Consider the following 14,044-nt stretch of genomic DNA (forward strand, 5'->3'; position numbering starts at 1 on the left):
ATAAATCGGGTCTATGGACTAATATGACAGCAATTCATTTTTGTAATGCTCGTGTTTAGGGTTAGGCCCAAAAACGTTTTAAATTCTGGAACCTTGATAGGTTTCCACGTGAATTGTCTGGCAAGAGCTGACTTTGGGGGGACAGCAATGTATTGTGCATATAAATTGCTTTGGCCCACAATCAATTGATACAAATCTTCTGTGAAAAACAGTGGAGGGGCTGAACGCTAGTGCTGGCAGCGACTGATACTGATCCTGCTAACACAATCGAACGCTAGCTGACCCTGGCTGGGAGGGGTGCTAACTGACCCTGACGCTAGCTGATGTTGCTAGTGGCAGTAATAAAGTGATCAGGTAAAAAATTCCTTACACTGACACTGTACTAATGGCACTGGCTGGGTGGTGGGGTGATCAAAGAGTTAAATGTGCTAATCTAACATGTGTGTAAAATGTAGTGCTCTTACTCAGTACTGTATTCATTCTTCCCTCGCTGGACAGCATAGGGGGATGTGGGGAGGGGGGGGGCTCATGCATGCGCACATACACTGGGAAACAAAAAGTGATGTAACATTGTTGGCAGGCGGCCGGCAAGTAGTTAAAAAAATAAAATAAGAAAAGAAATTCTCTCAATTTTTTTAAACTTTTTTTTGTAAACATTTTTCTTTTTTTTTACTATTTTTTAAAAATACTTTCATCAGAGTGTGCAATGTTATCATACTAAAATTGTACTGCTCTTGGGGGGTGATCATGGATTTTTTTTTACACTTTGCATTGCAGACACAATGAAAAGTATTGCTTTGCAATGCAAAGCTTGGTTTGAACTGTCATGAATGTGTTAGGTTCATGACAGTTCAAAATAATAGTGATCTGTTATTAGCTCCAGCTGGTCACATGGTTCGGGGTGCCATGATTGGCCCAATGTGTCATGTGAGAGCTGTGGACCAATCACAGCTCTCCAGGAACATAATGAAAGCTTGTATGAATTAGATTGATTCATAAAAGCTTTGTCGTCATTGTGATCATGTGATTGCATAGCTATCACATGATCAATGAGTCCCGACTACTGGGATTTTCATTCCAGCGGACACAGCGGACGTGGAGGGGAAGGGTTGTGCGCTGCCCTCCTGTGTTGGCAAAGGACCAGCTACGTATGGATACATCGCTGGTCCTGTAGCTGCTGCCTGTCCACAGTACATTGCAGGTGGGCGGCCTGAAAGTGGTTAAAGTATATGTAAACCTTCACCTTGTAAAACAACCCACACAGTTCAAAATAGCAATACAAGGTACAACATCTGTGAATAGATATAAAAAAAACTTTTTATAAGTGACCACATACCCTCTGTTCTCAGATGCATGGAGAGATGAAAGGAAAAACAGCAGAACACTGGTCTTCCCAGTGACTGGCTGGCTGCACAGGAAGACGTGTCAGCAGAAGTCTGGTCATTGGAGGAGAGCACACTGAGTTCCCATTACAGCTAGAGAGCTGACCATGCTGTGATCTCATGACTAGCATGGTCAGTTTTAGATAGGAAAGCAGAGGGGCTTCCAGGAAACACCAGGGATTTCACACAAAAGAAGCAATACATAGAGAGCAGGATACTTTTTCACACAAGTTCATGGTACAGCGGGCACATATCAGGAATACTAAATGTTGGGTTTACATATCCTTTACCAACCCAAGAACCCTAAAACTCATAAACATGAGATGATGGTCATTAGGAAAAGCAGATAAGGCCTGAAGTGGATGACAGATCTCATGTCTACAACTGACATAAATTTTGTTGTTTTGTTTTTTTGTATTTGTGGCATATTATGTTGTTGGATGAGGTTGTTTTTCAGAAACAATGGGAAAAAAAGCCCTATATAAAGGCTGGATTGATGTGAACTGAGTTTGTTTCTAAGGTACCTATGAAGAGCCTCCTCTTTGGAATACTGTATATGTGCCTTGACTACTTTGACTACCATGATGTCTTTATGGTCACTTACTTACATTGGGTCTAGATGGTTCCCTATTGGGAAATTGGTCCTTCTATTTTAAGATTATGCGTACAGGACCATTGCTGTTCACTGAATGAACCTGAATTTCCCACCTGAGAGGCAGTGGCTTCACCTTGGCTTACTCATTTGCTCCTCTATGGGCAACATGCACATGCTATGAATTCCAGTCTACCCTACTGGCTCATATTATTATATTAAAGATCAGGAGTGGGTTCCAGTGTACTGATTCTGTCACATTGTGCTTCTGAAGAAGGATTCCTTAAATGCATCGAGTCCACATTTGAACTGTAATTGGAATCTTTGCATGTTGTGAACCCCTATGTGGAAAGTAATTTTTAATGCTGTGTATTAGATTTTTAATGGTACATAATAAAGGTGTGTTAATGGTACTCAGTTTCTCTTCTATATGTCCACATAAAGTCCATGACTACATATTGTGATCATAGGTATAGCCTTGAACTAATAATGGGGCTCTCTATCTGCCATACTCTTCAGCATAGCTCCCTTTCTTGTGTTTTGTATTTCCCAGTTTAATTAAGTTAGATGGATAGTGCCACGCAAACAGGCCAGCCACCTCTGATAAGGTCATTTCTCACAACCATCTGAGATCAAGGTCCCACTGCATCTGGAAAGCTGGTATGTGACTTGTACTTCAGTGAAGCTATGATAGACAAAGAGGTGGACACATAACAGGCTGTTCTAGTTCTGAGACAAATGGTTCAGGAATCTATCAAGTATTGTATCCAAATCATTCTATCTAACCCAGCGCATCAACTTCTTGTCAGGCACCCAAACCCACTGAGCATCCTCAATCAGTCAGGAAAAAGAGGAAGAAGCAGAAATTCTGATTTTGGGCTTTGATTTCACTCTAGTAGATCCCTCTCCAAAGATGGTAAAAGAAACTTTGCCTGGGTGAAGGTGGTGGAATCAATGTGTAAACAAAGGAAGTACTTAACTTAAAAAGGAGTTTACTACCTTTCCCTTTACGGAAGAGATAAAGGAAGTGATTTCCAATAAGTGGGAAAACTCACTAAAATGCTATATCTGAACAACTAACTTAGTATCCACTGAAAGAGAGCAAGACTATTTCTCTAATTTCTTCACCAATGGTGGTTGCGGTTGGCAAAGCATGTAACACTTCCCATAGAAGATGGGGTAACCTTTAAAGACCCAAATGATCAAAAGATAGGCCTAGATTTGTAGAAGGTCTATATATGTGCTGGCAAAAGTGGCAAATTGAAAAAAGCTATTATGGCTTGGACATAAAATATAGAGGCAATTTTATGGAGCAACATTGAGCCAGAGCAAAATATTACACCTTTGCAGGAGCTGAGACTAGCTGAAGAGTTTGTCGGGGAAGATTCAATAGGCATGAAAAGAGGGTACAAAAGAGCTATGCTATCCTGTATCTCTGCTCACAGAGCTTTGTATGAAACCATAGTCAGCTGACCCAGCCTAAAGGGAGGTAGTTTGATACGCACAGACTGGAGGTTTAGGCAATGAAAGCTGATAAGTGTCAGGAAGCAGCTATCTGAGAGGTACAGAGACGTGAAGTCCCACTGGCCGAAAAGAGACTTCAGCAGAGGCTGGAAGAGTATCCAGATTTCCCTTCTGAAATCTGAGAAGCAGACTGCAATGGAACTATATAAGCCCTTTTGAATGTGTGCCTGCCATGTTTTTGTTTCTGAGATGATGGCCAGCCTTAAGCTCTTTCACCAGGTCTGTGCAGACAAAGCAAAGGACATTTGGGCAGTTTTAACAGTGTCCAGCAGTCATTACTGGGCAGTCAAGAGAGCCCCCGCTCAGGTTCACTTGACTGAAACCAAAGTTCTTTCATCTTTGGAAAAGTGTCAAATACTTTTCTACATTGTATTTCTATTTCTTGTAAAGAAAAAACAGGAGACCTTCATCCTGTGGCAGACATCATAACATTCAGCAGATATATTGAGGTGGAACTTTTCCAGATGGGGCCTTTAAAATTAATCCTGTTCTCCAGTAATCAGATACTTGTTGGTGTCAATCAGTTTATTGGATGCTTTCTTACATATTCTCATTGACCACCATTTCCAAAAATATTTTCACTCTGTGGTCCAACCCCTGCTCTTTCAGTTTAAGTGTCTCTCATTTGGGCTGTCTACAATGCCCAAAATGTTTACAAATGTCCTTCTACCTCTGAAGGCAGTTCTAAAGAAGACAGGAGTGCATATTCATTTCTTAGATGGCATTCTTCTGTTAGCACAGAATTGCAGTTCAATAATAGAACACAGAAAAATCCATCTTCTTGACCTCCAAGAATTTGGCTGGCTGGTGAACTCAGAGAAAAGCAGCTGTGGTTGTGAGAAGACTGCACGCATAATGGAGCAAGAACTGGTGAGTGACTATAAGGTTTAAGCTTCCTAGGGACTCTTTCCTCTACAATACCAATGGTCAGTACATTACCTTACATTTAGGAAAGAATATTCTGCTCCAGATAGACAATGGAGAGGCAGCCTCAAGAAATCATGAAGAGTCATACTTTATTGAAGGAAGTGAAACTGATCATTGTATGGGCCCAGTGAAATGTCCACAATGTAAAGGAAGACTACATATGGGCAGCTCAGAATCAGTTGGCAGACCATCTCAGCAGGATGTTTAACAATAATGAGTGGTTTTCGCATCAGAGGATCTTACAGAACATCACTGGAACCTTGAAGATTATAGATGTAGACTTGGCGGTATCTCCTCAGAATGCAAAATGCGCTCATAACATATCCTGATTTTGATACAACTCTGTGGAGAGGGTAGATTTCCTAGGATATATCTTCTCACTGATTCTGTTTAGCTTCATATTTATCAGGTGGATCCTAGGTAGTACTAGTAATAATACCAATAATTACGTATTTACCCAGGCGACCATGGTTTCACTTGCTTCTGGACTTAGTGGTAAAGAGATTGCTAGCACTTCTTGTAATTCCAGACTTACTATGGCAAAACCACAACCTACATTCATGTCTGAAGAAACTACACTTAATTGTAGTTGAAAGGTAAGGTTTACATTTATGTATGTGGTAATAGTATTCCAAATTTGCAGCTATAAGACCTTGGGACAGGGTGTAACAACCAGCCCACATCCCATTTATGATACTATATGGTACTATGGTACTATTTGATATAATAAAATTGTATAGACTATTCATTAAAGCCTTGTTTGCCGTATATGTAACCTCTGTTGCCTACCCAGGGAGCTTTACCTCCTGGTTAGGTACAATTTTTTGAAAACCCCTGTACACCTAAATGTGGCTCCTCGGGAGAAGACATACCTCAGTGACACCTTCTATATGTCTGACATAAGGGGCAACAGGTTAATGGGAAGAAATCCATAATACTACCCTAGATAGCAGTAAAAATCTGACAATGGTTAAAATCTTTCCTCTCTCTGTTCAAAACAAAAAAATTATGTTTTGGCAGGACATACACTTTAGGATAAACCCATAATGAAAGAAAGGAGGCGGCTACTACTACTAAGCTGCATCTAATAACACATACAGTGCATTCATAACATATTCAGACCCCCTTTACTTTTTCAATATTGTTATTGTAGCACTACCCCCTTGAGGGCCACTGGATTTGATTGGGTCCCCCTATGCTCTGCACGGCCAGGCAACACACATTTTTCCACACTTTGCACACTTGGAGTCAGTACACAGTCCTTGAGCTGGTTTTTAGGTGTTTTTATTAAGGGGTTAACAACTTGGATGAGGTCTAGGGGCATATGGGATGCCCAAGGAAAACCTGAGGACAACTTCTTGGCAACTTTGTATAAAAGGTGGACCAAAAATAAATTAGTAACTGTCTCTTTAAGGAGCACTGCATCCCCAAGATGTACCTCCTCAGACCCCAAATAAATCCTACTCTTCACCCAGCTGCACTGAGGGTATCCCTGGGCAAGGGGTCCCGGGAGCTGTCAATTAAGCTGTCCCAGATGAGAACTAGTTGGATATTACACCTGACGAACCTCTCCCCTTATCTGGCCCAGGGGATGTAGGAGTACTCACAATGTCCTTTCCTGTTAGCTTGGTGGGTTGGTGGCTGCTTTCAAGCCTTATCCTGGGCTAGCACTTTCCCTGCTGTACAGGCTGTCCTCCCAAGGAGGTGGTGGGACAGAGGAGATCCTCCTTTCCAGCGACCAGCCTATAGGTAGGCTCCCTCCCTGCGGCCACTCCCAGGCTCCTCACTCCAGCCTTCCTCTCATTCCATCTTCCAACCAACACTGCACACTGCTCCCCAGGCTGTCATATTTAAGGGTTGTCCTTGGTCACCGTGCCCAACCTCCTGCCAGGGGATTATCCATGGTCCCTCAAACATGCAGATCTGGGCCTCCTCCCCTGTTCCAGAACGTTCTCTAAGTTTTTGGAAAGGTGGGAGGGCTCCAGAAGCCCTGACCTGTAGAACCTCCCAGCTTGTCCTGAGGTGAACTCCTGCCTTACTCCCACGCTGGCCCATCCCATCTAAAAAAAGAAAATAAAAAAACCTATCTAGCTAACCTAGAGGGCATTACATCATGTTTCAGCCTGATAGTACAGCTGTCTAAATTTATTTTTTTTTTCTCAATAATCTTCACTCAGTACCCCATAAGGACAAATTAAAAACAGAATTTTAGAAATGTCTGAACTTATTAAAATGAAAAAAACTGAAATATCACATGTACTTAAGTATTCAGACCCTTTACTCAGTACTTTGTTGAAGCACCTTTGGCAGCAATTACTGCCTCTAGTCTTTTTGGGTATGATGTGACAAGCTTTGCACACCTGGATTGGGGGATTTTTTGCCATTCTTCTTTGCAAACCCTCTCAAGCTAAGTCAGGTTGGACAGGGACGGTCGGTGGACAAAGCCATTTTCAGATATCTCCAGAGATGTTCAATAGGGTTTAGGCTCTGTCTTGGCCCCACTAGGACATTCACAGAGTTGTTCCTAAGCCACTTCTGTGTTGTCTTGGCTGTGTGCTTAGGATTGTTGTCATGTTGGAAGGTGAACCTTCGGCCCAGTCCTAAGACCCATGGAACAGGTTTTCACTGAGAATCTCTCTGTACTTTGCTCCATTCAGCTTTCCCTCAACCCTGACCAGTCTCCCAGTCTCTACTGCTGCAAATCAACCCCACAGCATGATGCTGCTACCACCATGCTTCACTGTTGGGATGGTATTGGGCAGGTGATGAGTGGTGCCTGGTTTCCTCCAGACATAAGGCACATGAGCACACCTTTGCTGCCATTGTGCTATTTGGTGGGTGTCTAGTGCAGCCATGTGCCTTTAAGGAGGGGTGGGCTCCCTCCAGGCATACCTGCCCTTTATTTAGCCATTATTATATATGTGCTCCAACTTTGGAGGCTCTCAAAATTTGTAGAGTTCAGACTGCAGTACACTAGGGTGCCGTGAAGTGGCCCTGCAGCTTACACATTTATTTGAAAATGTGTGCAAACTAAACCCCTGGTTTTAATGTGAACTGTTAGACAGCACAATTTGGTTTGGTGCAGGCTGGTTGATAAGTGAGCCTGGAATTTTTCTTTGTTGCTGTTTGAGATCCATCACCCTTCCATGTGCTGCATTCTGCAAACCAGTTATAGGTTGCCATTTGTTTATATATAAGCTACGTCTAAATAATCTATGAGAATCAATGGTGGAGAAGGATCTGGGAGTTCTGGTAGATCATTAGCTTAATATTAGCATGCAATGCCAAGCTGCAGTTTAAAACGCAAGGAAAATCCTCTCTTGTATTAAAAGAGGTATAGACTTCAGAGAGAGAGATATCATATTACAAATCATTAGTAAGACCTCATCTGAATATGCAGTTCAGTTTTGGGCACCAATTCACAAAAAGAACATTGGGGAACTGGAGAAAGTACAGAGAAGGGCAACCAAACTGATAAGAGGCATGGAGGAGCTCAGCTATGAGGAAAGATTAGAGGAACTGAATATATTCTCTGTTGAGAAGAGGAGATTAACCACTTCCCGTCCGAACACTTTTACCCCCTTCCTGTCCAGGGCAATTTTCAGCTTTCAGCGCTATCACACTTTGAATGACAACTGCACGGTCATGCAACACTGTACCCATATGAATTCCAAGTCCAAAAATTTTGAAAAAAAGTGTTTTTCTTATAAAATTTTGGAAATAAATAATATTTCATCATAAATCTTGGCCAAAATTTATTCTGTTATCTTTTTAGTAAAAAAAAAAATCCAAATTAGTTTATAACCAAAAATTAAAATTTTTAAACTTTTTTTTACATTTTTTTTTTTTATATTATTATTTATGGTTTTTTTTCACATACTGTCACCCTAGCAGTACAGTGTCACCATGGCGACACTATACTACTTGTGGGGGGTGATGAAGATTTTTTTTTGCTTTACACTGATTGCTTTTACACCCATATAGGATGTAAAAGCAATCATTTCTCTTTCTCTCTGTCTGCATTCTTACAGCCATTGAGAACTACTGAGTGAGCTGTGATTGGTCACAGCTTGTCACATGGTACAAGGCTGTTGTGAATAGCCTTGTACCATGTGACCTCTGATCATTCACAGATTTTACATGTAGTAAGCAATGATGGCACAAGTGATATATAGTAAGCAATCAGTGATCACATGATCGGGACCTCGTACAAAGGTCCCATCCGATGATGAGTGTTTCACTGTGTCCGGGCACCGGATCGCAGTGCTACGCGCTCCCAGGGAGCGAGCACAAGCAGGGTGCTGGGAGGCCATTTATAAATGGCCACCCGACCCTGCAGTGCCACCGTCCGGCCATTTATATACAGGGAGCACACACCAGCAGGGTGCGGGGAGGCCGTTTATAAATGGCCACCCGACCGTGCAGTGCCACCGTCCGGCCGTTTATATACAACGGCCGGATGGGAGGTGGTTAAGGGGGAATATGATCAATATGTATAAATACATCAGTGGTTCATATAGTGAACTCGGTGTAGAGCTATTCACCCTGAGGTCATCACAGAGGACAAGGGGGCACTCTGGAGGAACAGAGATTTAATCTCCAAATACGGAAAGGGTTATTCACAGTAAGAGCTGTGAAAATGTGGAATAGACTCCCTCAAGAGTTGGTTCTGGCCAGCTCCATGGATTGCTTTAAAAAAGGCCTGGATTCTTTCCTAGATACGCATAATATAATAAAGTTAATGGTCCTTATCTGATTGTGTTGGGTCAATGACAATATCAAACAAAGTCTCCATGAATACATTCCTGACATGTCACAATATACAGCATCACTGTAATTTTAATTCTTAATATCTACACCCTTTTTCCTTTAAATGCAACTCTTCAGCCACAGTACAGTGACTTTGCCTAGGCTAAGATCGGGGCGTAGCTGCAGGGTCACAATTGTGACCCAGGCCCCATGCTGCAGGAGGCCCGTGTGGCCCCCCCCCCAGTACACCTGGATAGGAGGAGCGGCGGGGGCAGGGATGGCGGCATACAGAGGTATCAATCTCTTCATGTTACTCCTGCAGTCGTTGAATGCCTGCTGGAGAGAGAAGAGAAGTGGGAAGAACATGAAGAAATGGCTTCCTGTGTATGCAGCCACCCACGCCGCTCTTTCTATCCAGCTTCTTTCTGCTGCCCCCTTCCCCTGTGTTTCTTCCCTCCCCCACCATACCCAGTGGCTGCAGGGCTCTGAGGTGAGAGTTTCTCTCTCACAGCCCAGAGCCAGTGCTGACAGTTCCTCCCCTTCTCCACAGATGGGAGAGGAGAGAGAGCTGGTTCTGTTCCTCCCACCCCTCCCCCTGTGTCTGCCCCGCCCACTCTCCCTGGTAATCTTGTGCCTCAGAGAAGGAGATTTGTCGGCGGGAAATTTGAAGCCCAGAAGCCAGAAGAGGAGAAGAGGAAAGGTGCAGCCTGCCCATCAATCCATCCATTGTGGGTGAACTCTCCCCTCTCCCTTCTCTATCCTGCCTCCCAGTGACTGCACTAATGGGCAACATCGGACTTCATTTCTTCCTCCTTTTCTTTCTTTCCCCCGTTCTTTCTGCCTTTCTCTCTCTCCCTCCCTCTCCCACTCTCATCTTAATATGTTTGTGTACAATTATTTAACAGGCCAGCCACAGACGGATCAAAATTTTGGCGCTTCAGCAGGAACCGGCCGAATTTCAATCCGACTATAGGAAGGCTGGATGTACTGAAGTCGATCGATGGATGGGCGATGGCAGGAAGCAGGGAAGAGGGAGCGCGGGAGGGGTGGAAGTTGCAGTACCATGGGCCTGTGGGCCAAAATTTGCCAATCAGCCCCTGCTTGCCCCCTGCAGCTCTGCCAGGTTCCCTACTCTGACTGCTGTTGGGATCTGTCAGGATGGAGAGTCAGTGATCCATACCGATCACTGACTCTTCATTCATAACTGAGGCATAGTAAACTGTGCTTACTATGCTTTGGTTTATGAATAAACGCTAAGCTCTGTACAGAGCTATTCCTCTCCATTCATTCAGTGCATCTGAGGCTGCAGAGATGGAGATTAAAGTGTTACTAAACCCAGGACCTGTGTTCACTGCTCTCCCACAGTACACAGAACATGGACATAAAATTATTTTAGTAAATATAAACTGCTAAATACCTTTTCTCATCAGCAGTTACAGCAGTCTTGTGACTTCTATCAGTGTCCAGCCGAGCACTGGTTAAAGCTTGTAGAAGGAGTTTTCTTTCTGCTCTAGAGGATGCAGAACCCCTGACCCTCTGTCTGGACAGTGCTGATTGGCGCTGTGCTGATCACATGTACTCTCCCAAGAAAAAAAAAACCTCTCTAGCAATACACACTAAACTGGGCATGCACAGAGTGTCTCCACATCATATGCCTTATCAGGAGATAAGAGGGGGACACTGGAAGAAGAGGAGGATCAGAGTAGACAGGATCAAACAGCCTTTTTGCACAATGCAGAGGATGAACCCCTTAGGATCCACAGTGAGTATAACAAGCATGCGTTTCTGCATATACAAACCGATTTTACTGTTGTGGGTTCAGTAACACTTTAAGGGCTGTGTCCTCAATCCCCTTTCTCTCAAAGGTGAAACAAAGTATGTTTAGACCCCTGAAATCTTACCGAGGCCCCTCAATGGGGCTCCTAAAAAAAAGTGGAAAAAATTATCTTAAAAGTTATTGTAAAAAATAAATAAATAAATAAAATAACAAAAATAAAAAAACAACCACTGACACCAGTGGCGGATCTACCAGGGTCACAAGGGTCGCACTTGCGACCAAGCCCTGGCATTCTGCCACTGGGCTCAGACGTAAGGACCCCAGTCTGGGTCAGGGGGGGCCCTTCATGCTTTCCTGCACCGGGGTCCTGAAGGTTCTAGTTACACCGTTGGCTAATATGGTGTAATCAGTCTGCTCCAGGTAGGAGAAAACCCTTCCTCAGGCTTTACAGTACATTGTAACTGTGCATAAAGACAAGGTGAGAGTCTCCAGAATGTGTCAAACAGTAGCTAGGAAGTGCACAGGCACCAGGACTTACATGATTGTGTCATCTCTGAGCCATCACCTTAGAATAGAAAGCTGACCCCGAATGATGTCTGAAGAAAGATAGTAGCATCCTTCTGGAGAGAACAGCAGATGAAATTGTTGTTGGGGAGTACTGTGATCTCTTGAGAGGAAATAAACCTGTGAAAAGCTGGCCATTCACAAAGCAATTTTCAGACAATTTCATCCGCTTTCAATCATCTTGGAATCAAACATAAGATCAAAAGTGGTTGCCTGAAAACAAGCAATCTCTCTCCCATAAATTCGATTTACATAACGATTTGATTGATACAACTGGACTATCCTGGAAATCCAGCCAATCCTGGGTTCACACTGATGCGGTGCGGAATTCGCAGCTGTTTCTGTGCAAATTCCACACCGCATCACAATCGCACCCCGTTCATGCGAACTGCTGCCCCTCTCTGCCGATCCCTTCACTGGCTTCCACTAACCCAGTGTTTCTCAACTCCAGTCCTCATGGACCCCCAACAGGTCATGTTTTCAGGATTTCCATTATTTTGCACAGGTGATTTGATCAGTTTCACTGCCTTAGTAATTACCACAGCTGTTTCATCTGAGGGAAATCCTGAAAACATGACCTGTTGGGGGTCCATGAGGACTGGAGTTGAGAAACACTGCACTAACCCAACGTATAAAATTCAAAATACTAACCACAGCTTACAAAACCATCCACAACACTGCCCCCAGCTACATCACCAACCTCATCCACAGATACCTCCCAAATCGCCCACTTCGCTCCTCCCATGATATCTTCCTCTCTAGCTCCCTCATCACCTCCTCCCACACTCACCTCCAGGACTTCTCCAAAACCTCTCCCATCCTCTGCAACTCCCTACCACAGCATGTCTGGTCAGCCCCCACCCTGTCTTCTTTTAGGCGATCTTTGAAAACTCACTTCTTCAGGGAAGCCTACCCCACCTCCACCTAAGACCTGTACTTGAATCACCTCCGCCAGATCATCCCCCGCAGCTATCACCTTTTGTATCACCTCCCCCTTCCTTTAGATTGTAAGCTCCACTATCAGGGCCCTCATATTCCTTCTGTACTGAAATGTATTGTAATTGTACTGTCTCCCTTTATATTGTAAAGCGCAATACAAACTGTTGGCGCTATATAAATCCTGTATAATAATAATAATGTATGTTAAGTTAACAACACCCCAAAATTGGTCTGCAAAACGCGATCCAATTCTAGTGCGGACCAAAAAAAGGGTCCTGCACCTTTATGATGCGGATGAGGTGCAATTTGAGCCATACAAAATGTGTGGCTCGAATCGCACCACGCAGAATTCACATGTGATTAGCGCAGGAATGCGGTGCGGTTCCTGTGCGAATCACATGTGATCAGGGGCGGACTGACCATTTGGAAACTCGGCACTGCCCGAGGGCCCAGGGTCAGTAGGGGGCCCCATGAGATGCCCCTGGTACCTTTTTCATAGGCTTTTTTGAGTTTGGGCAAGGACACAGGGGCCCCATGATCCCCTATTGCCCGGGGGCTTCATGAGTTGTCAGTCCGCCCCTGCATGCGATATGCCACACCGCACAAATGTGAACCCAGGCTAAATCTCACCAAACACATTACGATATGATTGTGCAATCTCCTTTAAACTGGCCATATATACAATTTGATTGCACAATCTCTGCAGTTTGTGTGAAATCAAGCAAGCTATTGCACTACATAATGGATGGTAGATCTAAAGGATATTATACAATTAGATTGCATAATGTATGGTCAGCTTTAGATCTACTAACAACTATGTAGTGCAAGGGTCTTCCCGATTGGATACAAATTTATGGTGGGTGCTCACCTTACATAGTTTTGGTAAATCTAAAGTAGATTACATAAAGATTGTACAATGTGATTGTAACGTATGGTGAGATTAAGAATTTACAAATTTAGTTCATAGTTGTAATCAATGTATGATAGTTACCTTGATGACTTCAAAATTCTCAGCTATCGGGTAGGATATCTCTGTCCCTGTCTCAAGGGGGTTAACGGGGTTACCAGTCACTGCTGTTAGCAGGGCAGAAAAGAAAAGTAGAAACATCTTCATGCTTAGTATTGGGAGTCCCTCTTCTGTACTGATAATGTGTCTTTCTCAATCTAATTATATAGCTTTGATGGCTATAGTCCCTCTGGGCAAAGACCTGTGTCTAATGTTTAACAGTTTTTCAGAAATATTGAACAGTAACCTATTAAACATTCTTACAGCCAAATTCTGCCCACCTGCACCAACTATTGACACAATTCCTCCCATTGACACCAATGATGGGACACTATTCTCCGCAATGACACCAACTATGAGACACTATTCCTTTCACTGACACATGCGACGGGGCACTATTCTTCCCACTGATACCAATAGGGCACTTTTCCTTCCACTGACACCAACAAAGGGGCACTATTCATTCCACTGACACCAACAAAGGGGCACCATTCCTTCCACTTACACCAATGATAGGGCACTTTTCCTTCTGCTGACACCAACAGAGGGGCACTATTCATTCCACTGACACCAACAAAGGGGCA

At 43.6% G+C, this 14,044-nt stretch overlaps 1 protein-coding gene across 1 annotated transcript in view; it reads right to left on the reverse strand.

Annotated features, from left to right (window-relative positions):
* Positions 1 to 13,598, reverse strand: part of LOC149463493 (inter-alpha-trypsin inhibitor-like) — a 37,482-nt gene extending 23,884 nt beyond the window's left edge. The window contains exon 1 of the mRNA XM_089675033.1: positions 13,446 to 13,598. Coding sequence (XP_089531159.1) covers positions 13,446 to 13,568 — 123 coding nt within the window. The 5' untranslated portion in view covers positions 13,569 to 13,598. The remainder of the gene's footprint in view (positions 1 to 13,445) is intronic.
* Between the last annotated feature and the right edge of the window lie 446 nt (positions 13,599 to 14,044).

The sequence above is a fragment of the Staurois parvus genome, unplaced genomic scaffold, assembly GCF_062004578.1.
Source record: "Staurois parvus isolate SC_StPar_1 unplaced genomic scaffold, SC_StPar_1.0 ptg000154l, whole genome shotgun sequence".
Taxonomy (NCBI): Eukaryota; Metazoa; Chordata; class Amphibia; order Anura; family Ranidae; genus Staurois; species Staurois parvus.